Here is a 19618-nt window from a genome sequence, read left to right as displayed (position 1 = left end):
TTCTCATTTATATATATATATATATATATATATATATATATATATATATATATATATATATATATACTCTTTCAGATTCTTTTCCATTAAAGGTTTTTACATAACGTGGAGTATAGTTCCCTGTGCTATACAGTAGATCCTTGTTGGTTATCTATTTTATGCATAAGCTACTATTTAGATGCAGCTCCTTACCTGGTGATAATAGATGATGGTATGGGAACTGCAGCATGTGGGCACGGTGGAAGGATAGGGGTGTGTCTCCTTAGGATTCTCTTCATCCCACATTAGGCTTTATACTCAAACAGAATGAAGTTGTAATTCACTACTGCTCATCAACCATCCCTGCCCCAGGTTGCCAAAACTAGAAGTGTCATCCTCCCTGCCTCCCAGCCCAAAACATGTTTACACAAAGGCAGTTCTCACTTTGCACAGAACTGTGTTAATTGAACCATGTGTATATTGTGATTGTGTCCTCTTTGATTTACATGGTTCTGTGCATGGTTCCAATATGCACATTTTGGTTAACATGGCACCACACAACACAAGAACAGCAGATAGATACCAAAAATGATGAGTTTTAGGGGTTCCAAGAATAACTTGCCATTATCATAATTTATTGAACCAAGACAGTGCAAAGGACATGGCCACTCTGAATAAAACCATATGTGTGAAAATCCTTTCTACAAAGTGAATATAGTGGTTTGAAGAATTTTATTTCCTATTTTCAAAGAGGAGTAAAACCAGGCAGCTACTATTTGACTAAATAAAAAATTACTTGTCTGGGGGCTTCCCTGGTGGCGCAGTGGTTAAGAATCCACCTGCCAATGCAGAGGACACGGGTTCAAGCCCTGGTCTGGGAAGATCCCGCATGCCTCAGAGCAACTAAGCCCGTGAGCCACAACTACTGAGCCCTCATGCCACAACTACTGAAGCCCGTGAGCCTAGAGCCTATCCTGCACAAGAGAAGCCACAACAATGAGAAGCCCGCGAACCGCAATGAAGAGTAGCCCCCTCTCGCTGCAACTAGAGAAAGCCCGCGCGCAGCAACGAAGACCCCAGGCAGCCAAAAATAAATAATAAATAAAATAAATTTAAAAGAAAATTACTTGTCTGTAGATGGGGTTATAGCAAAAACTAGTAATATCTTAATTACATTAATGCTAATGAACCATGTTGTAAAGTCTGGGTCTCAAATTTTCAATTATGTTTTTTCATTTGCTACAGTAGACTTATATACCTGATTTACACAAGTAGAATTAATAGACTTCACAGGAGAGGTCATTAAATAACCAAGTCTCTATCTAAATTGCCTCCTCGCCTGTTATTGATCCAGAGATGGGAATTTGAACCTTGTTCTGATGCTTGGGTCCAGGGAGATTACAAACATGGCGGCAGCTGTAGTGCTGCATTCCCTGGACCTTGAGATTCAAGCGAATTTGGTGGTGGTGGAAAACACAGTAGAAACTCAAACAGCTGCTGTTGCTTGTGTGGCTACTGCCAAGTCAGAGCCAATTTGACTTTGGGAAGTATGAACTCTAGTCAGAGCAAGGCAGTAACTTGAATTGAATAGAACCCTTTAAAGCTCACTGTATTCACTAATTCATGTGTATTGAAGATCAAATCATAGTCCCCCACGTTCATCAATTAAATGCCTAAACGTGTTTCTGTGTTTTGCTATTACATGTACAGCATGTGGTGCTGTCCCGGGGCCCCTCAGCCCTAAATATAGTAATCCATAAAGTGATCTAATACCTATGCTGGACCTCTGCTTCAAAATATACCTGTAAATTGGGCCCCTTTCAGTGTACAGTGTATGATCATGACTTAATGCACCAGAAAAATTCATTTCTATTGATGTGTTGAAAGTGAATTATCCTTTCTACGTAATATAGGTAATAAATTCTTAGAGAATGTGCATTATTGCCTACATCTCATCGCTGTTAATAAAAGAAATATCTGTAAACATATATCTTCTATTGGTGAGTCAGTAGTATTACCTCATATGAAGAGCAGCATTATGAATTTAAGTAGGAAATACTAAAATATTAAACTATTTTTAGATTAAAATTGATATACATTTAAAGTATAATGGGAATGTAGAGAGTAATATTTATCTCCTCTACACATATGCATACATATATGCCAATATATATTACTAAGGGTGCAATATATTCTTTATTCCTAAAGGTGGAAATGTCCATTCAGAAAATCAGCCCAGTAATTTCTAATGCAATGGATGTCGGTTCCAGCCTTTCTGAATCAGAGAAGATTTTGAGTACATATCTGGAACTAGATAAACAAGCTAAGGTAAATAAAATGAGAGTTATTATTATGGTTATGGTTTTGTAAATATGATTTTTCTTTATTTTCAGTAGCTATAAAACTTAATCCTAACTCCCTTGAGGGCTGCAATTCTAAATTAGTCTTCTGGCAGATAATGACTTAAAAACGGCTACCATTATGTATATCTAAATTATATTTACAGGTGCATTTATTAGGGCGTTTGAGCTCATGGAAGCTCAGCATTATAGCCTGGTACTAAACACTCATTTGACCCTCTTTCCTAGCCTAGGAGATGTTAGCAGCTCCTTGAGGCTGGGAGAGCGCCTCTTCAAGGCTATTTGTGATTTTCTGCTAGAGTAAGTTGCAAGAGAAAATTACCAAGAGCAACATGCATCAGTGCTAGATTCCAGGAGGCAAAACAATCACAATCTTGTTTGCACACCCAATGTTTAGAGACAGAAACTGCCCCCTCCTCTGCTTGGCACCTTCTCTAGCACCCTCTCACCCCTTTCACATGGGACTTAGGTTCAGATATTCCTGCTAGCAGCTCCAAACCTTCATGAAGTCCCTGCCTGCCCCAGCAGGTGGTTAGGAAGGTGAGGCAAGTGCCCAGGTCTCTAGGAAATGGCCTCGCTATTCCATCATTTCTTTTTTTTTAATTTAATTTTTATTTTATATTGGGCTACAGTTGATTTACAGTGTTGTGTTAGTTTCAGGTATACAGCAAAGTGATTCAGTTATACATATACATATATCCATTCTTTCTCAGATTCTTTTTCCATATAGGTATTACAGAATATTGAGTAGAATTCCCTGTGCTATATAGTAGGTCCTTGTTGATTATCTATTTTATATATAGTAGTGCATATATGTTAATCCAAAACTCCTAATTTATCCAAGAATCTCCTTCACAGACAGCACTGCCACCTGAAACTCACAGATGAACCAATTATTAATGGGCTGTTTTTAATTCTTTTTTTTTTTTTTTTTTTTTTTTTGCGGTATGCGGGCCTCTCACTGCTGTGGCCTCTCCCATTGCGGGGCACAGGGTCCGGACGCGCAGGCTCAGCAGCCATGGCTCACGGGCCCAGCCGCTCCACGGCATGTGGGATCCTCCCGGACCAGGGCACGAACCCACGTCCCCTGCATCAGCAGGCGGACTCTCAACCACTGCGCCACCAGGGAAGCCCTTAATTCATTTTTTAAAATGTCTAAAATGTAATGCATGCCTGAACTCAAGTTCATTTTTTTAAAAAAGAAAGCCTCATGTATTTTATGTAGAGAAGTACTTTTTTCTTTTTTTATAAATTTATTTATTTTTGGCTGCTTTGGGTCTTCGTTGTTGTGCACGGACTTTCTCTAGTTGTGGTGGGCGGAGGCTACTCTTCGTTGTGTTGTGTGGGCCTCTCGTTGCGGTGGCTTCTCTTTTTGCAGGGCACGGGCTCTAGGAGCAAGGGCTTCAGTAGTTGTGGCTCACAGGCTCAGTAGTTGTGGCTCGAGGGCTTTAGAGCACAGGCTCAGTAGTTGTGGTGCATGGGCTTAGTTGCTCCACGGCATGTGGGATCTTCCCAGACCAGGGATCAAACCCGTGTCCCCTGCATTGGCAGGCAGATTCTTAACCACTGCACCACCAGGGAAGTCCCTTCATTTTTTTATTTAAAAAATTTTAGAGGGAAGGAGGAAATTTCAAGGGGAGAAACTCCTCCACTTCCTCCTTCTAGAGGGCTCTCTGGGAGCAGCTCCTGTAAGTTAAAATTACTTCCATTCAGTGGAGTACCTGGGAAGCATATTAAATACAAGTAGGAGAGCAATCCCTTCTTGCTCTAAATGAGAGTGGAGCTTCTGTCTTTCATGTTTGCTTGAATCCTAGCTTGGTCTCACATGAAATTTTACACAGCTCTGCAGCAGTTGTGTAAATAGTGCCTACAATACCTACTCGTCCATTGAATCAGTGGTTAGATTTCACGTGCCAAAAATTGCACTCAAAAGAAGACATAGGAGAGCAACCCTAGCAAGTCAAATTCACTGACTCTAGGTTATTCACACTTCATCTGTACCATTTTCCCTACACTTATTTAAAAACTGTTGTAGATGGCGACTTTGAGAAGACTGCATACTTGATATGGCATTTTTTTGTAAATTAAAAAATGAGTAAACAATTTCTATAAACTTGTCATCTCTTATATAACAAAATTAGTTAAAGAATTTTCTAGAGCTACTGGTAAATTTCATAAAACAATCATCATGTATAATTATTTTATTTAAATTATTTTAAATATTTCTGCCAATGTGTTTGACAACCTTTCTTACTAAACAAACTTTCTTCTATTTGTGACACAGAAAATAGAATGTTCTAAATAAGACGTATAGGTGATAGACTGAAAGAATAATTTGAGGTAGTTTTCATTTTAAGGTGCCTTTTTTTTTCGAATTTTAAAATATGTGCCTTTTTCACTGAGGAGAGTTTTGGTACAAGTTCAATGAATAATTGTAATAGATGGCTGTACAGAAGGTATTGGAATGTGAGTGTTCATGATTCCCCTGTCAGCTTCTGACCTCCTGTGCCTTGTTTTCATAGGAGACATCACATGAATCAGAAGCAGCTGCAAAACTCTTGACAGAAAAAAATGATTTTGAACCTGATGAAGTGGCATCGCTTTCTTCTAAAGCTAAGTGGCTAGAGGAAGAATTAAACATACTTGGCCAAAGCCTCAGCTCCAGGTCACAAGTCCTGCAAACTTATGTGGCATTTCTAAAGTCATCAGAGGAGGTACGGTACCTATGGGCTGACCTCTTTGGCAGCATGGCCTCTGCCCATCTTCCTGCTTTCTAAGGGGATAGAACCCTCGTGGATCATTCCAGATCCTCCACCCCAGTGCACGTACTCACTTATAGCTCCTTTATTCTCCAAGGCACCATACACAGGCTCAAAGAGTAAGTTATTTTACTAAAAACATAATACAAGTGTGTATGTGTAGATACAGACAAATAAGCAAAGTGGCTGTGTTGAAACCCTTTTTACTATGGCCTACAATTTTTTTTTTTTTTTTTTTTTTGTGGTACGCAGGCCTCTCACTGTTGTGGCCTCTCCCATTGCGGAGCACAGGCTCCGGATGCGCAGGCTCAGCAACCATGGCTCACGGGCCCAGCTGCTCCTTGGCATGTGGGATCCTCCCGGACCAGGGCACGAACCCGTGTCCCCTGCATCGGCAGGTGGACTCTCAACCACTGCGCTACCAAGGAAGCCCCTGGCCTACAAATATTTACAATATCCTAAACATAAAACAAAATTATTTAAAAATAAGTCATTTTCTATTTAAAAATGTCATGAATCTCTTTGAATACCTAAGCAATTTGTGTGATTTATTTAAAATCCACACAATTGGAAATTATAGGCTGTTGGGTCCCGTCTCAGATCTGTCTTGTTTGATGCTTTTTAATAATTTTCCTCTGAGAGCTTTTTCTGAGGCATTGTTTTGACTGGTTTGTACTAAATAATCTGTAAAATTCCCTTTGGTAGACTAGAATTCCATCTCTCAAAGGTCCCAGGTTCTTGAAGGTGACATCAGTCATAGCAAAGCACTGGAGTCCCACCTCATTTAACTCTGGTCCCAATGCTCCCAGGCGCGCGTGGTTCACTCTCCTTTCAGGGAGGGGCTGCTGGTTGAGTGGGAGGTAGAGCCATCAAGGCTCACTCAGGGGTAAAGCCAACCCAAGTTAGGTAGCATCCTCCCACCACCCTCCCAATATTCTCACCCTTACCTCGCATGACCATATCCTGCCTGCCCACATTCCTCTGCCAGCTCTCGTTCTCTAAGAGTCTGAGTTCTCACCACTCTGGAGGAAGGCCACGCACAGGCCCTGGAAATCTCAGGGAACCACTGCCTCCTTTCCCACATCTTTCTTTATTCTGGATTTTTTAAAAAATTTTTTTCTTATCCTGGAACTCTCAGGGTTATGCAGAGGTATTACAGCTGACAGGTTGTTCTGTCAATGAACACTTTTTTTAAAAAAGAAAGAATCTTTTTTTTTTAATTTGGTTTATTTATTTGTGGCTGTGTTGGGTCTGTGTTGCTGTGCGTGGGCTTTCTCTAGTTGCAGTGAGTGGGGGCTACTCTTCATTGCAGTGTGCGGGCTTCTCATTGCAGTGGCTTCTCTTGTTGCAGAACACGGGCTCTAGGTACGCGGGCTTCAGTAGTTGTGGCACGTGGGCTCAGTAGTTGTGGCTCGCAGGCTCTAGAGCGCAGGCTCAGTAATTGTGGCACATGGGCTTAGTTGCTCTGTGGCATGTGGGATCTTCCCGGACCAGGGCTCGAACCCGTGTCCCCTGCCTTGGCAGGTGGATGCTTAACCACTGAGCCACCAGGGAAGTCCCTCGATGAACATTTTTATCTCAACTTGAAATGGTGGAGAGGGTACAAAGTAGTACTTGGTTTTCTGCATCTTCATTGCCAAAAATGTACCTTCTTAGCTTCTAGCTCAGCGCCTACTTCCATGGCCCCCTCTGGCCTCCGGGACCAGGAGTTTTGGGACTAGGGCTGGAACCTTAGCTTTGCAAACAGAACTTTCCCAAGAAGGACCTCATGTCCTTTCATCTTCCCAGCTTTCACTTAATCTATTTTCTTACCTGGCAGAGCCTTGTGTCCTCACCTTGGCAGTGCTCTCAGTCTGTCAGTCTCCTACTCCTTCAGGCTTTCTCTCTTTTCTCACCAGCTTGTGCTTATTCAATTCCATTCCATTCCATTCCCCATGCCCTCAACTCCCTGCCTTCTACCCTGACTTGCCAACTCCCAATACTAGATCACTCCAACACTTTGTTTACTCAGCTTCTCTTTCCAAGCTTCCAGACGCTCCTGTGGAAAATCATACAATTGTGCTTATTGGTGCTCTTACAAATTTATGGGTCTTTGGCTCAGCTGAGCCCCCCATATGCTCTCTAGTTGGTGCCCATTCAGTAGTGAGTCACAAACTTCTCATGGCAGTTTCCATTCCTAAATGTCAGCTTACGCCCTTACCTTGTATGTGACTGAAAAAAAATGAGTCCATTGAGCTTAACTGCCTTGACTTCCTTCAGCTTCCAAACCCACTGACATATTCACCCTTCCTCCACTGTCACCAATAAAGTGGAGCTTCTGCATGTCTGCTGCACTAATCAGCCATCAGTCCCTCCCTGTCTGCTCCTACATCCTTCAGAATCTGGCTTCAGCATCCATCCTCTAATTTTAAAAATTTGCTTTTTCCATTGCTTCCTTCTCTTTGGTCTACAGTTCTGTCCAAATAGTCTTGCCCTCACTGAGGCTACCACTCTGTAATTTTCCTTCCATTCACAACTGGTCTCTTGGGATGGGAAGATAACATTTCTTTCCTCTTCTTCCTGATCCTCCCTAATCCTCATCCCACTGCCGTTTGGTTTATCCCCTTTTCCATCCTGCCGTTTGTACGTCTTCACTCCATTCTTATGAGCTTATACTTAGTACTTACCAGTTGACAGGTGAAACAGTCAATCTTTATCCCACTTAATCCCTCTGCCGTATTTATTTAACCCAGTTACTCACATTCACCTCCTTTGACTTTAAACAGATTTATTGAGGTATAATTTACATAGCATAAAATTCACCTATCTTAGGATGTAATGATTTTTGGTATATTTATAGAGTTGTGTAACCATCACTGCACTCCAGTTTTGGTATATTTCCATCAACCCAAAAAGAGGCCTGGGGAATACTTTTCATCAATCCTGGTTTCCACTGCCCCTCCCCCCTGCCCCCAGCCTCAGGCAAGCACTACTCTCTGCTTTCTGTCCCTATAGATTTGCCTTATTTGGATATTTCACATAAGTGAAATTAGCCTGTCTACCTCTTTGTCTGTTCTTTTTTCCTGATTCAGTTCTCTGTTCCTAAAGTGTGGTGGGTTTCAGAGTTCTTGCCTGTGCTCCCTCTTTTGTACATTCTATACACGTTCCCTACAAACATCACCCGCCCTCCCACAAACACACCTATAGTTTCAATTTACCAGTATCTCAAAACTGGTTCCTCAATCCCAGCTCTTCTGAGCTCCAGGCCAATGCTTTCAACTGCCAATCATACTAATTACCGAAGTATTCTGTAGCTTCCTGAAGCTCAACAAAACACAACTGGTTATCTTTTCCTCAAACGTGTTTCCTTCTGTATTTTGGCATTGGGTTAATGACCCCCCTGTCTTTCAGAAGTCCTATGTAGAAGCTCAAAGTCTGTTCCGATCCCTTTCTTAATGAGCAGTTATTTTTGTACTGGGCCCTGAACTTTTCATTCCTGATCTCATTTCATCCTTATAATATCCCTATGCTTATTTACTATTATCCCTACTTTGCAAATGAGGGAAACTGAGGCTCTGAGAAGTTAGGTATGTAAGACCAAGCAGGTAGTAAACATCAGAGCTGAAGTTTAATTCCAAACCTCCTCCCTTTTGTTTTTTCAAACATCAAAGGCCATGCTATGGGCTTCCCTGGTGGCGCAGTGTTTGAGGATCTGCCTGCTAATGCAGGGGACACGGGTTCGAGCCCTGGTCTTGGAAGATCCCACATGCCACGGAGCAACTAGGCCCGTGAGCCACAACTACTGAGCCTGCGCATCTGGAGACTGTGCTCCGCAACGAGAGAGGCCACAAGAGTGAGAGGCCCACGCACCGCGATGAAGAGTGGCCCCCGCTTGCCACAACTAGAGAAAGCCCTCGCACAGAAACGAAGACCCAACACAGCCAAAAATAAATTAATCAATTAATAAACTCCTACCCCCAACATCTAAAAAAAAAAAAGGCCATGCTATCCCATGTCTGTCTTTAGAGACAACCTAAGAGATTTCTGAATTCCCCTTCTTCATTTGTACCATCACCTTCTCAGTTTAGGTCCTCATCAACCCTTGCCCAGCTTAAAGAAATTGTATCTGCCTGTTCTCTCTACCTCCTATAATTCTCCCCTTTATGCCTTTCAGAAAATGGTCATTCTAAAGCAAATCTGATCATGTCACTTCCTGAAATTCAGGTTATATGACAAATGTAATTTATGAAGCAAGTTATAACTTTTACCCCAAAATGGGTAATGTATTAAAGTTGATCATTAATTCACTTAAAAAAAGAAACTAGTCCAGATTCAAGGAAATTCCTATAATGACATCATGCTCACCTACATTCAAGGAGGCTTTTTTGAGCAGTTGGAAAAGGAGGATGAATTAACATTTATGTTTTAAGAATTTCACATAGACAGCCCATGATATTGACACCCTGCCTGTAGCATACTATATCCCATTGAAGTACTGATGGCTGTCATGCCAATTCCGAGTCATTGTGATAGCTGTCAGTTGTTTCAAACTAACGAGAGTATGTCACAATTTGTTGAGTATAGTAGCAAACAAGTTGAAACCTACTGACGGCTTTATGCCAACACAATGATCACTCTCACTTCTTTCTTACCACTCAGCTTGTGCTATCTGGATGTAACCCACACCAAGATCATTTATCGTGCTCTGAACCAGCCAGTGTTTCACACTTGTGCCTTCACACATGTTATTCCTTCCATCTGGGGCCCCTTCTCCTGTTCCCTCTCACCTTGGACAATTCTGAAAGACACAGATCAAATGTCGCTTCCTTTGGGAAATTCTTGCCTGTTTACTTTATGTAGAGCTGGTGGTCCCGCCTCAGTGTGCCCAGAACACTGTGAGCCTACTTGCCTTTGCGTTGTAATAATCTGTTTATGGTTCTCTTTCTCCCAAAATTATCTTTGGGAACCCAATGAAATAACTGCTTAATTCTTACTATGGAATCTTAGGAGACTCCATGGAGGAGGTAGTATTTTAACTATCTCATGAAGGATTAAGTAGGAGCAGAAAACTGAGGAAAGATTATCCTGGGCTGAGGAAACAAGCATCAGGAAAACAGTCATGAATAAATGGACTATGGAAAAAGAGGAGACAACTTCTGTTTCTAAGTGCCCTTTGCAGCGCTCATTAAATTAAGACTGATATTGAAATCTTGAAAATATAGTGACTAACCATTGCCTGAAATTTCTTACCCCATTTATATTGCTTTCAGTAGTTATGAGCTCTTTGAGTCTTATCCTATTGGCCATTAAGTATTATTCAAAATGCATGAAAACTTGTGTCAAAAATTTTCTACCATTTCTACAATACCCAATTAAATGATCTAGTTCGGCAGGCACATCTGATTTTATATAAGCTCTGTCCAAAGAGAATGATTTAAAATAATCTAGTATTGCTTACCTTGGTTAGCAAATGAGAAAATATAATTCTAGGGAGGTGAAGTAATGAACCTCAGTAAGATTTGCTCATGGAGGCAGTTTAATATTAATACATGTACAGAAAATTCATAATTATTTGTACTCTTTTGTTCTGGTTTATCACTGATGAGAAGCAAACTGTGATTTACTAATTATGAATAACTTTCCACTGACTTACATTTCTCTCTGATTTGTATTCCTTGATTGTATATGTTTATCTTTCTCCTGAATTATAAAACTCAGCTTTAAATGGAACCACACTGGTCTTTGACATAAGCTGTCTCCAATTGCAAAACATACATATATATAATACATAAATATGATTTGGGCTACAGTAAATAGGGCTTCTGGATAATAAACTTGTCAGTTCAAGTTACTACCCCGTAGCAGTCAGTTTGATCTGTCAACACCCTGAATAGATTTTCATGTCTTTTCAGTAAGTTGACAATATTTAATAATTATTTAAAGAATTCTGAAATGTAGGTTCCAATTAAGTTTTATATAGGCTTTTATTGGAATCTAGTATTTTTCTCTTTAAAAATGTTTTTAAGTGCTCTTAACTTTCATTTATATTCTTTTTTTTTTTTAAGGTAGAGGAGCAATGTCAGGGCCTAAAGGAGTTTTACCAAACTGATATCCTGCGAAAGGAAGAGGGTGTTGCTGAAGCTGAGCGTCACTCTGACTCAGTGGAGAAGCAGTGGCAGCTGTTTTTAAAGAGGAGCTTTTTAACTCAAGACCTCGGGCTCAAGTTCCTTAATTTAATAAATATGGTGAGAATAACATTAAATGAGTCATACCTTCTTCAAGGATCACTTTTCAAAGTCAGAATCATAAATTTAAAAGTTCGGTTGTCTGTTATTTGGCCGTGCTGGTTTAGGAAGTTCTTTTTAGTTCCATTCAACCTAGAATAGTCCTGAAGCCCAGCATTTATGTGCTTCTTTGCTCCTAGACCTCTTGTGAGTTTATCACATGAAGGCTATTTTATCTATTAACAAGAAAGAGTGACTATAATCCAAATGTAACATTATTATTATTACAGAGAGTCCTCAGAAGATCACCCAAAAGTTCTGAATTATGTTGAAAGCATGCAACAAGATCTTACAAGATTTCCAGAGGCAAAAGATAACATCTAGGATGAATCTTCGTTTCAAAGAATTTCTTACAATACCAGATCTTTTCATAGCAAAGCTCCATTATATTTAGAAATGTACCCTAAACTTTAGTTGTTAAGTTCTATCTGTAAAGTATCCTAGAATCGTTATATCAACCTCAGGCCCATATAAAGTTCTCCACAGAATTTTTGAAAGATGGTTAATCCACCTCTCCTTCAATATCTCAAGTATCTTCCTTACGAAACTGTTCATTTTATTGTTAGAAAATGCCAGCTGCTAGGAAAGTTTTTTATTTTTAATGTTAAGTCGAATCTGTCTTCATATCTGATTCTAACCCTCTGTACCTCCACAGGGGGAAAAATGTTTGCATATTTCATTTCTCTTACACACGAAAGTTTTTCAAACCTTGAAAACAGTTGCAAAATCTAATTTGAGTCTTTTCTGCAGTGAACTAGATATAAATCCTTTCTATCATTTAGGAGGTAGCTTTCTCTCTTTCTTCATCCTAATCCTTCCAGAATTTTCCATGATTTGTCAATATCATTCATAACATGTAAACAAGAAGTAAAGTACAACTTCAACACAGAGTACAAAGTGTCCATCATTCTTTACTAATGAGACCTAAGATTGTACTAGCACTTTTAGTAATAATTTCACTTTGTTGGTTCATATTAAGCCTGTGATGGAAAAACTGCAATTGCATTACATTTTTTTTGCAGTTCCTGCCAGGCTAGGTCTCTCCCATTTTATATCCATGTCGCCTATTTATCTTTTACATACAAATGTGAACCTTTATATTTATTCCTATTTTATATCACTTTGTTAGTTTTGACTCATGATTCCATCTTGTTAAACTAATTTTGAGCCTGCTATCTATTGCATTAGCCATCTCTCCTGGGTTTAATTCTGTATATTAATAAGTAAGCCTCTTGTGGCTGCAATTAGATCTTTAATAAAAGTGTCTGAGGGGCAGATTGCTACCCCAATCCATTAAGTAATCAATTGATTAACCAGTCTTTTAAACAATTGTGGACATTCCCAATAGTACTTTATTTTAACCACTTTTTCTTAAGTCTGTAATGGAAGACACTGCTTGAAGGAAGGTCTATCTACCTAGTATCCTATCAATTGTATAATATAATTTGGCAAAAATTAGTTTGACTCCTAGTGATCATAGGTTCTTTCCAAAGTGCTCACAATCTGCTTGATCAATGATGACTTTATTGCCCTGGTTTTCAATGTCAAGCTTACTGACAGGTAAATCACATAGGCCATCTTTTCCCCCATTTGAAAATCAGGGCATTTTCTTTTCTCTAATTTTCTGGCCCTTCTCCTATTTTCTGTAGATTTGCAAAGATGACTGACATCTGCAATTTTCTCAGTACTCTGACATGTGATGAATCTCAGTCTGGAGCCTGAATTCGTTTGGGAGAGTTGGGCTCTAACTACCCTCATCTGCTTTGAGCTACAATTTCCTCTTTATCTTCATTGTTTCAAACTTTGTTGTTTAAAGACCGGTCTTCTTAAATCTATATGGAAACAAAATATGCATTAAATAATTCTAATTTATCTAATACTGTCCATATGCATCAGAGAAAACTTGCTGAGTATTTTACCTATGTTCTTATGTTATATTGGTGCTTTACTGTAAAAAAAAATTGTTATTTTTTACTTGGAACATTTAGAACATATCTACCTATCTATCTATCTTTAAGATTTTTACTCTTTTTCAGTATATCTTTATATCCATCTCTTAATTGTGTACTTCTCCAATTTGCACTCATAAGGGAGTTTACATATTTGCAAACTGCACTTTTTTTGTCTATCCTTTTTCTTACTAACTTCCTTTTGAGAAATTATATTTTTCAGTTTTGGAATTTCCAGTTGGTTCTTTTTTATTAGATTTATATTGCCAGTGAAATTCTCCTTTTTTATCCTCTCTTTCTCCATCTTTCCTATACCTTCATGACCATATTAATCATGGGTATTTTAAAGTGTTTGTCAGCTGAGTCCAACATCTGGATCTGGAATTGTTTCTATTGTCTGCTTTTTCTCTCGGTTTCCAGCTCTGTCGTCCTATCTTGGGATGATGAGAGGATATCTATCAAATGCCAAGCGTTATGTATAAAAAAATTGTAGGAGTTCCAGATGGTGTTATCTTCTTTCCTTAGGTGGGTGTTGGTTGAAGATCACTTAAGCCAGTCAGGAGCTGGTGGAGTTGAGTCCGGAGTACAGTCCTGTCAATGCTCCGTCTATTCTGTTGACCTTGGGCTCTCAACGTTTTCATGTTGGAGCTTGGTGCATTCTCTGAGGTCTCTCCCCCTGGCAGGTCTCCAGTTTGGGGAGTCTTGGGAGATAGCTGAAAAACTCTCACTCTGCTTTTCAGAGGCTTTTGCTTGGGTTTTTTAATCCACTGCCCTGTTCAGCCCCAGTATTTTGTCAATGTTCTGAGATGAAGATGAGCTGTGTGCTTGAACCCCCATCCCCACTAGTGTCTGTCAAAAGTTCTATTGTTTTCTCTGTTCCCCAGTAAAGCCTCATGATCAGCCTCCTGTCGGCATACAGAATTGGGAAATGCCCCTGACTGGGGTAGGAGAGGTGACAGGTGAGCTCACCACTCTCAGGTTCATCCTTCTCTGGAGTCCTGGCCTCTTTAGTTCTTTTTGCCTTCAAATAGATGATTTCTGCACTTATTCCAGCTTTTCTAGTTGTTCTAGGCAGAAGCACTGCTCTGCCACTAGCTACTCCATCCTACCCAGAAACAGAAGTCCTTTATTACTTATTTAGAATGTTTAAGATTGTACAGTCAGATTTTCATTTAAGATCTGTAGCAGGAATCCATTCAAAATTATATTTTGTATCTTTGTCTAAGTAAACTTAGGTTTCTTGATATTCAAATGTCCATTTAGAGTTTTCAGCAACAGTGTGTATTTTACTACATACCTTGGTGGTCTTGTATCTTGACATTATAAACATGGCTTCTTTTCCCCAAGGTCCTTACCACTGTCACATGATAAATAAATTCCTCCTTATTGATAAGAATTAAGGTCCACATAATGCTTAACTTTATTGGTTCAGTGACATTCTGAGATATGAATGGTAAAGCCATTTGGTAACGCCAGTATAACACAATTTTTATTCTCTTCATATCTTTGGGACCATTAGGCTTTTAAACAAACATTATTGCTGAAATGTGGTAACCAGTTTGGTTATTAAGAAGGAAGAAGTCCAGCTGGCATTTTCCACTGAGTGTTCTGCTCTTGATTGGGTTGCCGAGGCTCAGATTTTCAAGCTTGAAATTAAAAAAATTTTCAGTTCATCTAAAAATCATCACAATCAGAAAAACTGATTTAGGGCAGCAATCTGGCAGACATCTTGATGAAAGTGCCAATTTACTAATTTATAGTGGCAAATACCAAGAATGCTACATGGAATACTGCCTTCCAGTTATCAAGATATCTGAAAAGCAAGATGTCAGAAGACCACTCATTGTGTGTGAATCTACATGGAAAATAGATAATTTAGTGCCCTGTTTAGACTAGATGATGGCAAATTTTCCAATGACCTTATACAGAAGTAGAATGAGTAGTGTGTTTACTAACTAGACCTCAGGCAAATTATTTAATCTTTCCGAGTGGCCAAAATATTTGTTTGCCAAATGCATAATCACTCTTCTTGAATCCTGCTAGCTAGGCATCAACAGATCCTACCACAGCTCTCTTTTCTAGGCTTCATTCAGAGCATATACTCTTCTGATTATAGTTGACATTGACATGCTGCAAATTCCAAGTTTACATTAAATTGTGTATTATATAACATTTTGATTAATATTTTCTTAATAATATGTGAAAGATACCCTATCTTTATCTCTAGCATAGATAAAAATAGGATTTGCTTTAGGGCCTGCTGTGGCTGTCTAATGCCTTTCATAATATGTGTGTCTTGTTCATCATAATTACAGAATACATCATTTTACTACTAGATCCCCAAATTCATAGGAGAGGTCACATTTAGCACCTGCAAGTATTTTTTCAATTAAATGACACTTTCTAATGTCTACATTAATATAAAAATATAAATGTGCAATATTAATGTCATTTAAAATAATTTTAAAATAAGATGGCCTGTGATTTAAAATATCCTGTTACATATTCATGGCACTATCTTCTGACTATAATCTAAAAGGTCCCGTGACTTTTAGATACCCAGCTGTCATTGCCATTGTAGAAATTCATGTGCAATTGCTCCTTAGAAATTCAAGGATTTACTGAGAAAAGCTGGCCATCAAAGTAAAAATTACTGTTTTGCCAAACAAATATTCTTCTGCATTTTTTTGATGTTTGACATAAAAAAAGCCTATTGTCTTACTCTCTACCTCTCTTATCCTTCTGCCTCTGATTGAATTTCCAGTAGTTTAAAATCATTGTTTAAAGGATTTCAAATCAGAGATCTAGAACTTATGAAAGTTGGGAAGAGAAGTCTTGGAATTTAGATATTGTTCTTCTGGTGCACAATAGAGATAGAGTTGGCCCTCCATATCCACTGCTTCCAAATTCCTGGATTCAACCAACCTCAGAGCTAAACATAGTACACCATCCACAGTTGGTTGAAACCTGCGGATATGGAGGGCCAACCATGGGACTTGAGCATCCACTGGTTTTGCTATCCGTGGTGAGTCCTGGAACCAGTGCCCGCCTCCCACCCTGCTGCCGTGAATACCGAGGGACAACTGTATATAGAGGTACATTTCATTTCTCACAAAACAGAGGAACTGCTCACGAGGAAAATTTTAAATAATTGTAGTATTGAGTTGGCCAAAAGGTTTGTTCAGTTTTTTCTGTAAGATGGCTCTAGTAGCACTGAGTTGTCTTTAACTTCATTTGAAACAATTTTGTTAGATTGTATATGACAGCTGTCATATCAGCGTCATTTAAAAAAATACTTATCAAAATTGGTGAATTTTTGTGTAGCTATTTTAATACTGAAGATGGAAAAAAAAAGCAACATTTTTGGCATATTATGCTTTATTATTTCAAGAAAGGTAAAAACGCAACTGAAATGCAAAAAAAGATTTGTGCAGTGTATGGAGAAGGTGCTGTGACCGATGGAACATGGCAAAAGTGTTCTGCGAAGTTTTGTGCTGGAGATTTCTCGCTGGGCGCTGCGCCATGGTCGGGTAGACCAGTTGAAGTTGATAGCGATCAAATCTAGACATTAGTTGAGAACAATCAACGTTATACCACATGTGAGATAGACGACATACTCAAAATATCCAAATCAAGGGCTGAAAATCATTTGCACCAACTTGGTTATGTTAATCGTTTTGATGTTTGGGTTCCACATAAGTGAAAAAAACCTTCTTGACTGTATTTCCTCATGTGATTCTCTACTTAAACATAACAAAAACGTTCCATTTTTAAAACAAATTTTTACGGGTGATGAAAAGTGGATACTGTACAGTAATGTGGAACAGAAGAGATCATGGGGCAAGCGAGATAAACCACACCAAAGACTGGTCTTCATCCAAAAAAGGTGATGTTGTGTCTATGGTGGGATTGGAAGGGAGTCCTCCATTATGAGCTCCTTCTGGAAAACCAAACGATTAATTCCAACAAGTACTGCTCCCAATTAGACCAACTGAAAGCAGCACTTGACGAAAAACATCCAGAATTAGTCAACAGAAAACACATAATCTTCCATCAGGATAACACAAGACCACATGCTTCTTTGATGACTAGGCAAAAACTGTTACAGCTTGGCTGGGAAGTTCTGATTCATCCGCCGTATTCACCAGATATTGCACCTTCGGATTTCCATTTATTTTGGTCTTTACAAAATTCTCTTAATGGAAAAAATTTCAGTTCCCTTGAAGACTGTAAAAGGCACCTGGAACAGTTCTTTGCTCAAAAAGATAAAAAGTTTTGGGAAGATGGAATTATGAAGCTGCCTGAAAAATGGCAGAAGGTAGTGGACCAAAAGGGTGAAAACGTTGTTCAATAACATTCTTGGTGACAACGAAAAATGTGTCTTTTAGTTTTATTTAAAAACCAAAGGGACTTTTTGGCCCACCCAATATATACAATGGGATAGTTTAGAAAGAAACACAGACCCAGAACAATCTGCCCCCCATGGTCCCTGATACTCAGATATTGACATATTCTAATGTGTGTTAAAATAAATGGTGGAATCCACTTCAAAACTTATGCATTAAAATAATCTCAACTTCAAAATTTCTGGATCCCTATGCTCATTCAGTCACCCTTTAAGCCCCAGGAAATGAACAGATCCTAAAGGAGAGGACTCAAACACCAGTGGGGTCATGACGTCCAAGCATAGATTACTGGTTCTGAGAGCCCAGCTGTGTCTGTGCACAGACTTTTCAGACTTGTCTTGATATCAGAACTGTGTTCTGCTTTGGCTATGATGAAGCGTTTGCCTCCTCAAATAGTTGTATGCAAAATGTTCTATTTCTTGGGAAACAAAAGCCATTATATAATTATTAATTTCACAGGCAAGAGCAAATGAAATATTAAATGTCAAAAATGAAGTACACATTATGGAGAACACTATGGAAAGCCAGAAAGCAGAAAGGGAAGAACTCAGCCGCCTTCGGATAGCCTGGCAACTTAAGGCCGCTGCAAGCAAGCCCGTGAAACAGCAGTGGGGAGCGTTCAAAGAGCAACTTAGAAAGGTGAGGGAACAGGCAAATGGGTAGTATTCAGCCTTAAAAGGGAAGGAAATTCTGCCACATGCTGCAACATGGAGGGACCTTGGAAACATAAGTGAAATCAGACGAACACAAAAGGATAAATATTGTGATTCCACTTATGTGAGGAACCTCTAGTAGTCAAATTCACAGAGACAGAAAGCAGAATAGAGGATACCAGGGGCTGAGGGGAGGGTGAAATGGGAGTTAGAGTTTAACCAATACAGAGTTTCTGTTTGGGAAGATGAGAAAGTTCTGGCGATGGATGGTGGTAATGGTGGCACACCAGTATGAATGTACTAATGCCACTAAGTTGCACACTTAAAAATGGTTCAAATGGTAAATTTTGTTATATATATTTTACCACCATAAAAAGAGGGCCTGTGCTTTTTTGTTCATTGGTGGTTTAGAACCACAGGCTCACTCTAGGTAGTGAGTACTTTCATGGTAATTGAAAAGTTTGATGACACACCATGTCATCACTGGAATGATTATGACGTATTTGCTGGTGGTATCAAAGAAAACATATGCATAACTATCTAATGTCTATTTCAGACTACTCACAACTTAAAACTTCTTCAGGAAGCACTTATGCCTGTGTCTGCACTTGACCTTGGAGGGAGTCTCCAGACCATTTTAGGTCTACAGAAAAAATGGAACGAAATGAAACCTCAGTTCCAGGTGAAGAAACAAATTGATGGCCTTGGGTGAATGAAAAAGTATTAAAAACTGTTCAGTCAATGCTCACCTAATTAATTTTTACAGTCTGATGAATTACAGTTTTTAAAAAACAACAGCATTTCTTATCTAAAAATCCACTTTAAAAACACATTTTTCTTCCTGTTTAACTGCAGTGTGCTATATTTGATGATACACAAACATTTGGGCTACAAAAGGTCCTTAATATATTCTTATCTTAGATTATTTTAATTTAAATTAGTTCTTTATTAATGTATTTATCATATATATTTACTCTAATTCTTTTCCTAAGGGGTATAGACATGTTTTAGATTCAGACATCTCAAAACAAGGATGGGCAATCTCTGACACAGAGGTTCTGCTGTCCTCTGTCCCTGAAATTATCACTGTGATGTCATTGTGCCCACCCACTGGCACCCCAGGCTCCTACCACGATTCCAAGAATTTTGCTGTGCTCTCCCTTTCTCTTTCTCTCAGAGAGCCCTCAGAATGTGAGAGAAAAAACCATGAGTCATGTTCCCAGGCCCTGATTGCTAGTGCATTCCATAC

General features: G+C 39.1%; 1 protein-coding gene across 1 annotated transcript in view; it reads left to right on the top strand.

Moving 5' to 3' along the window:
- The window catches only part of CCDC141 (coiled-coil domain containing 141), a 207312-nt gene that overhangs the window by 144424 nt on the left and 43270 nt on the right, over positions 1-19618 (top strand). The window contains exons 10-14 of the mRNA XM_007450727.1: positions 2188-2307; positions 4862-5053; positions 11143-11322; positions 18176-18355; positions 18926-19051. Of these exons, the coding sequence (XP_007450789.1) occupies positions 2188-2307; positions 4862-5053; positions 11143-11322; positions 18176-18355; positions 18926-19051 (798 nt within the window). The remainder of the gene's footprint in view (positions 1-2187; positions 2308-4861; positions 5054-11142; positions 11323-18175; positions 18356-18925; positions 19052-19618) is intronic.

Source organism: Lipotes vexillifer, unplaced genomic scaffold, assembly GCF_000442215.2.
Source record: "Lipotes vexillifer unplaced genomic scaffold, Lipotes_vexillifer_v1.1 scaffold29, whole genome shotgun sequence".
Lineage (NCBI taxonomy): Eukaryota > Metazoa > Chordata > Mammalia > Artiodactyla > Lipotidae > Lipotes > Lipotes vexillifer.
This window is presented reverse-complemented; position numbering and strand designations above follow the sequence as displayed.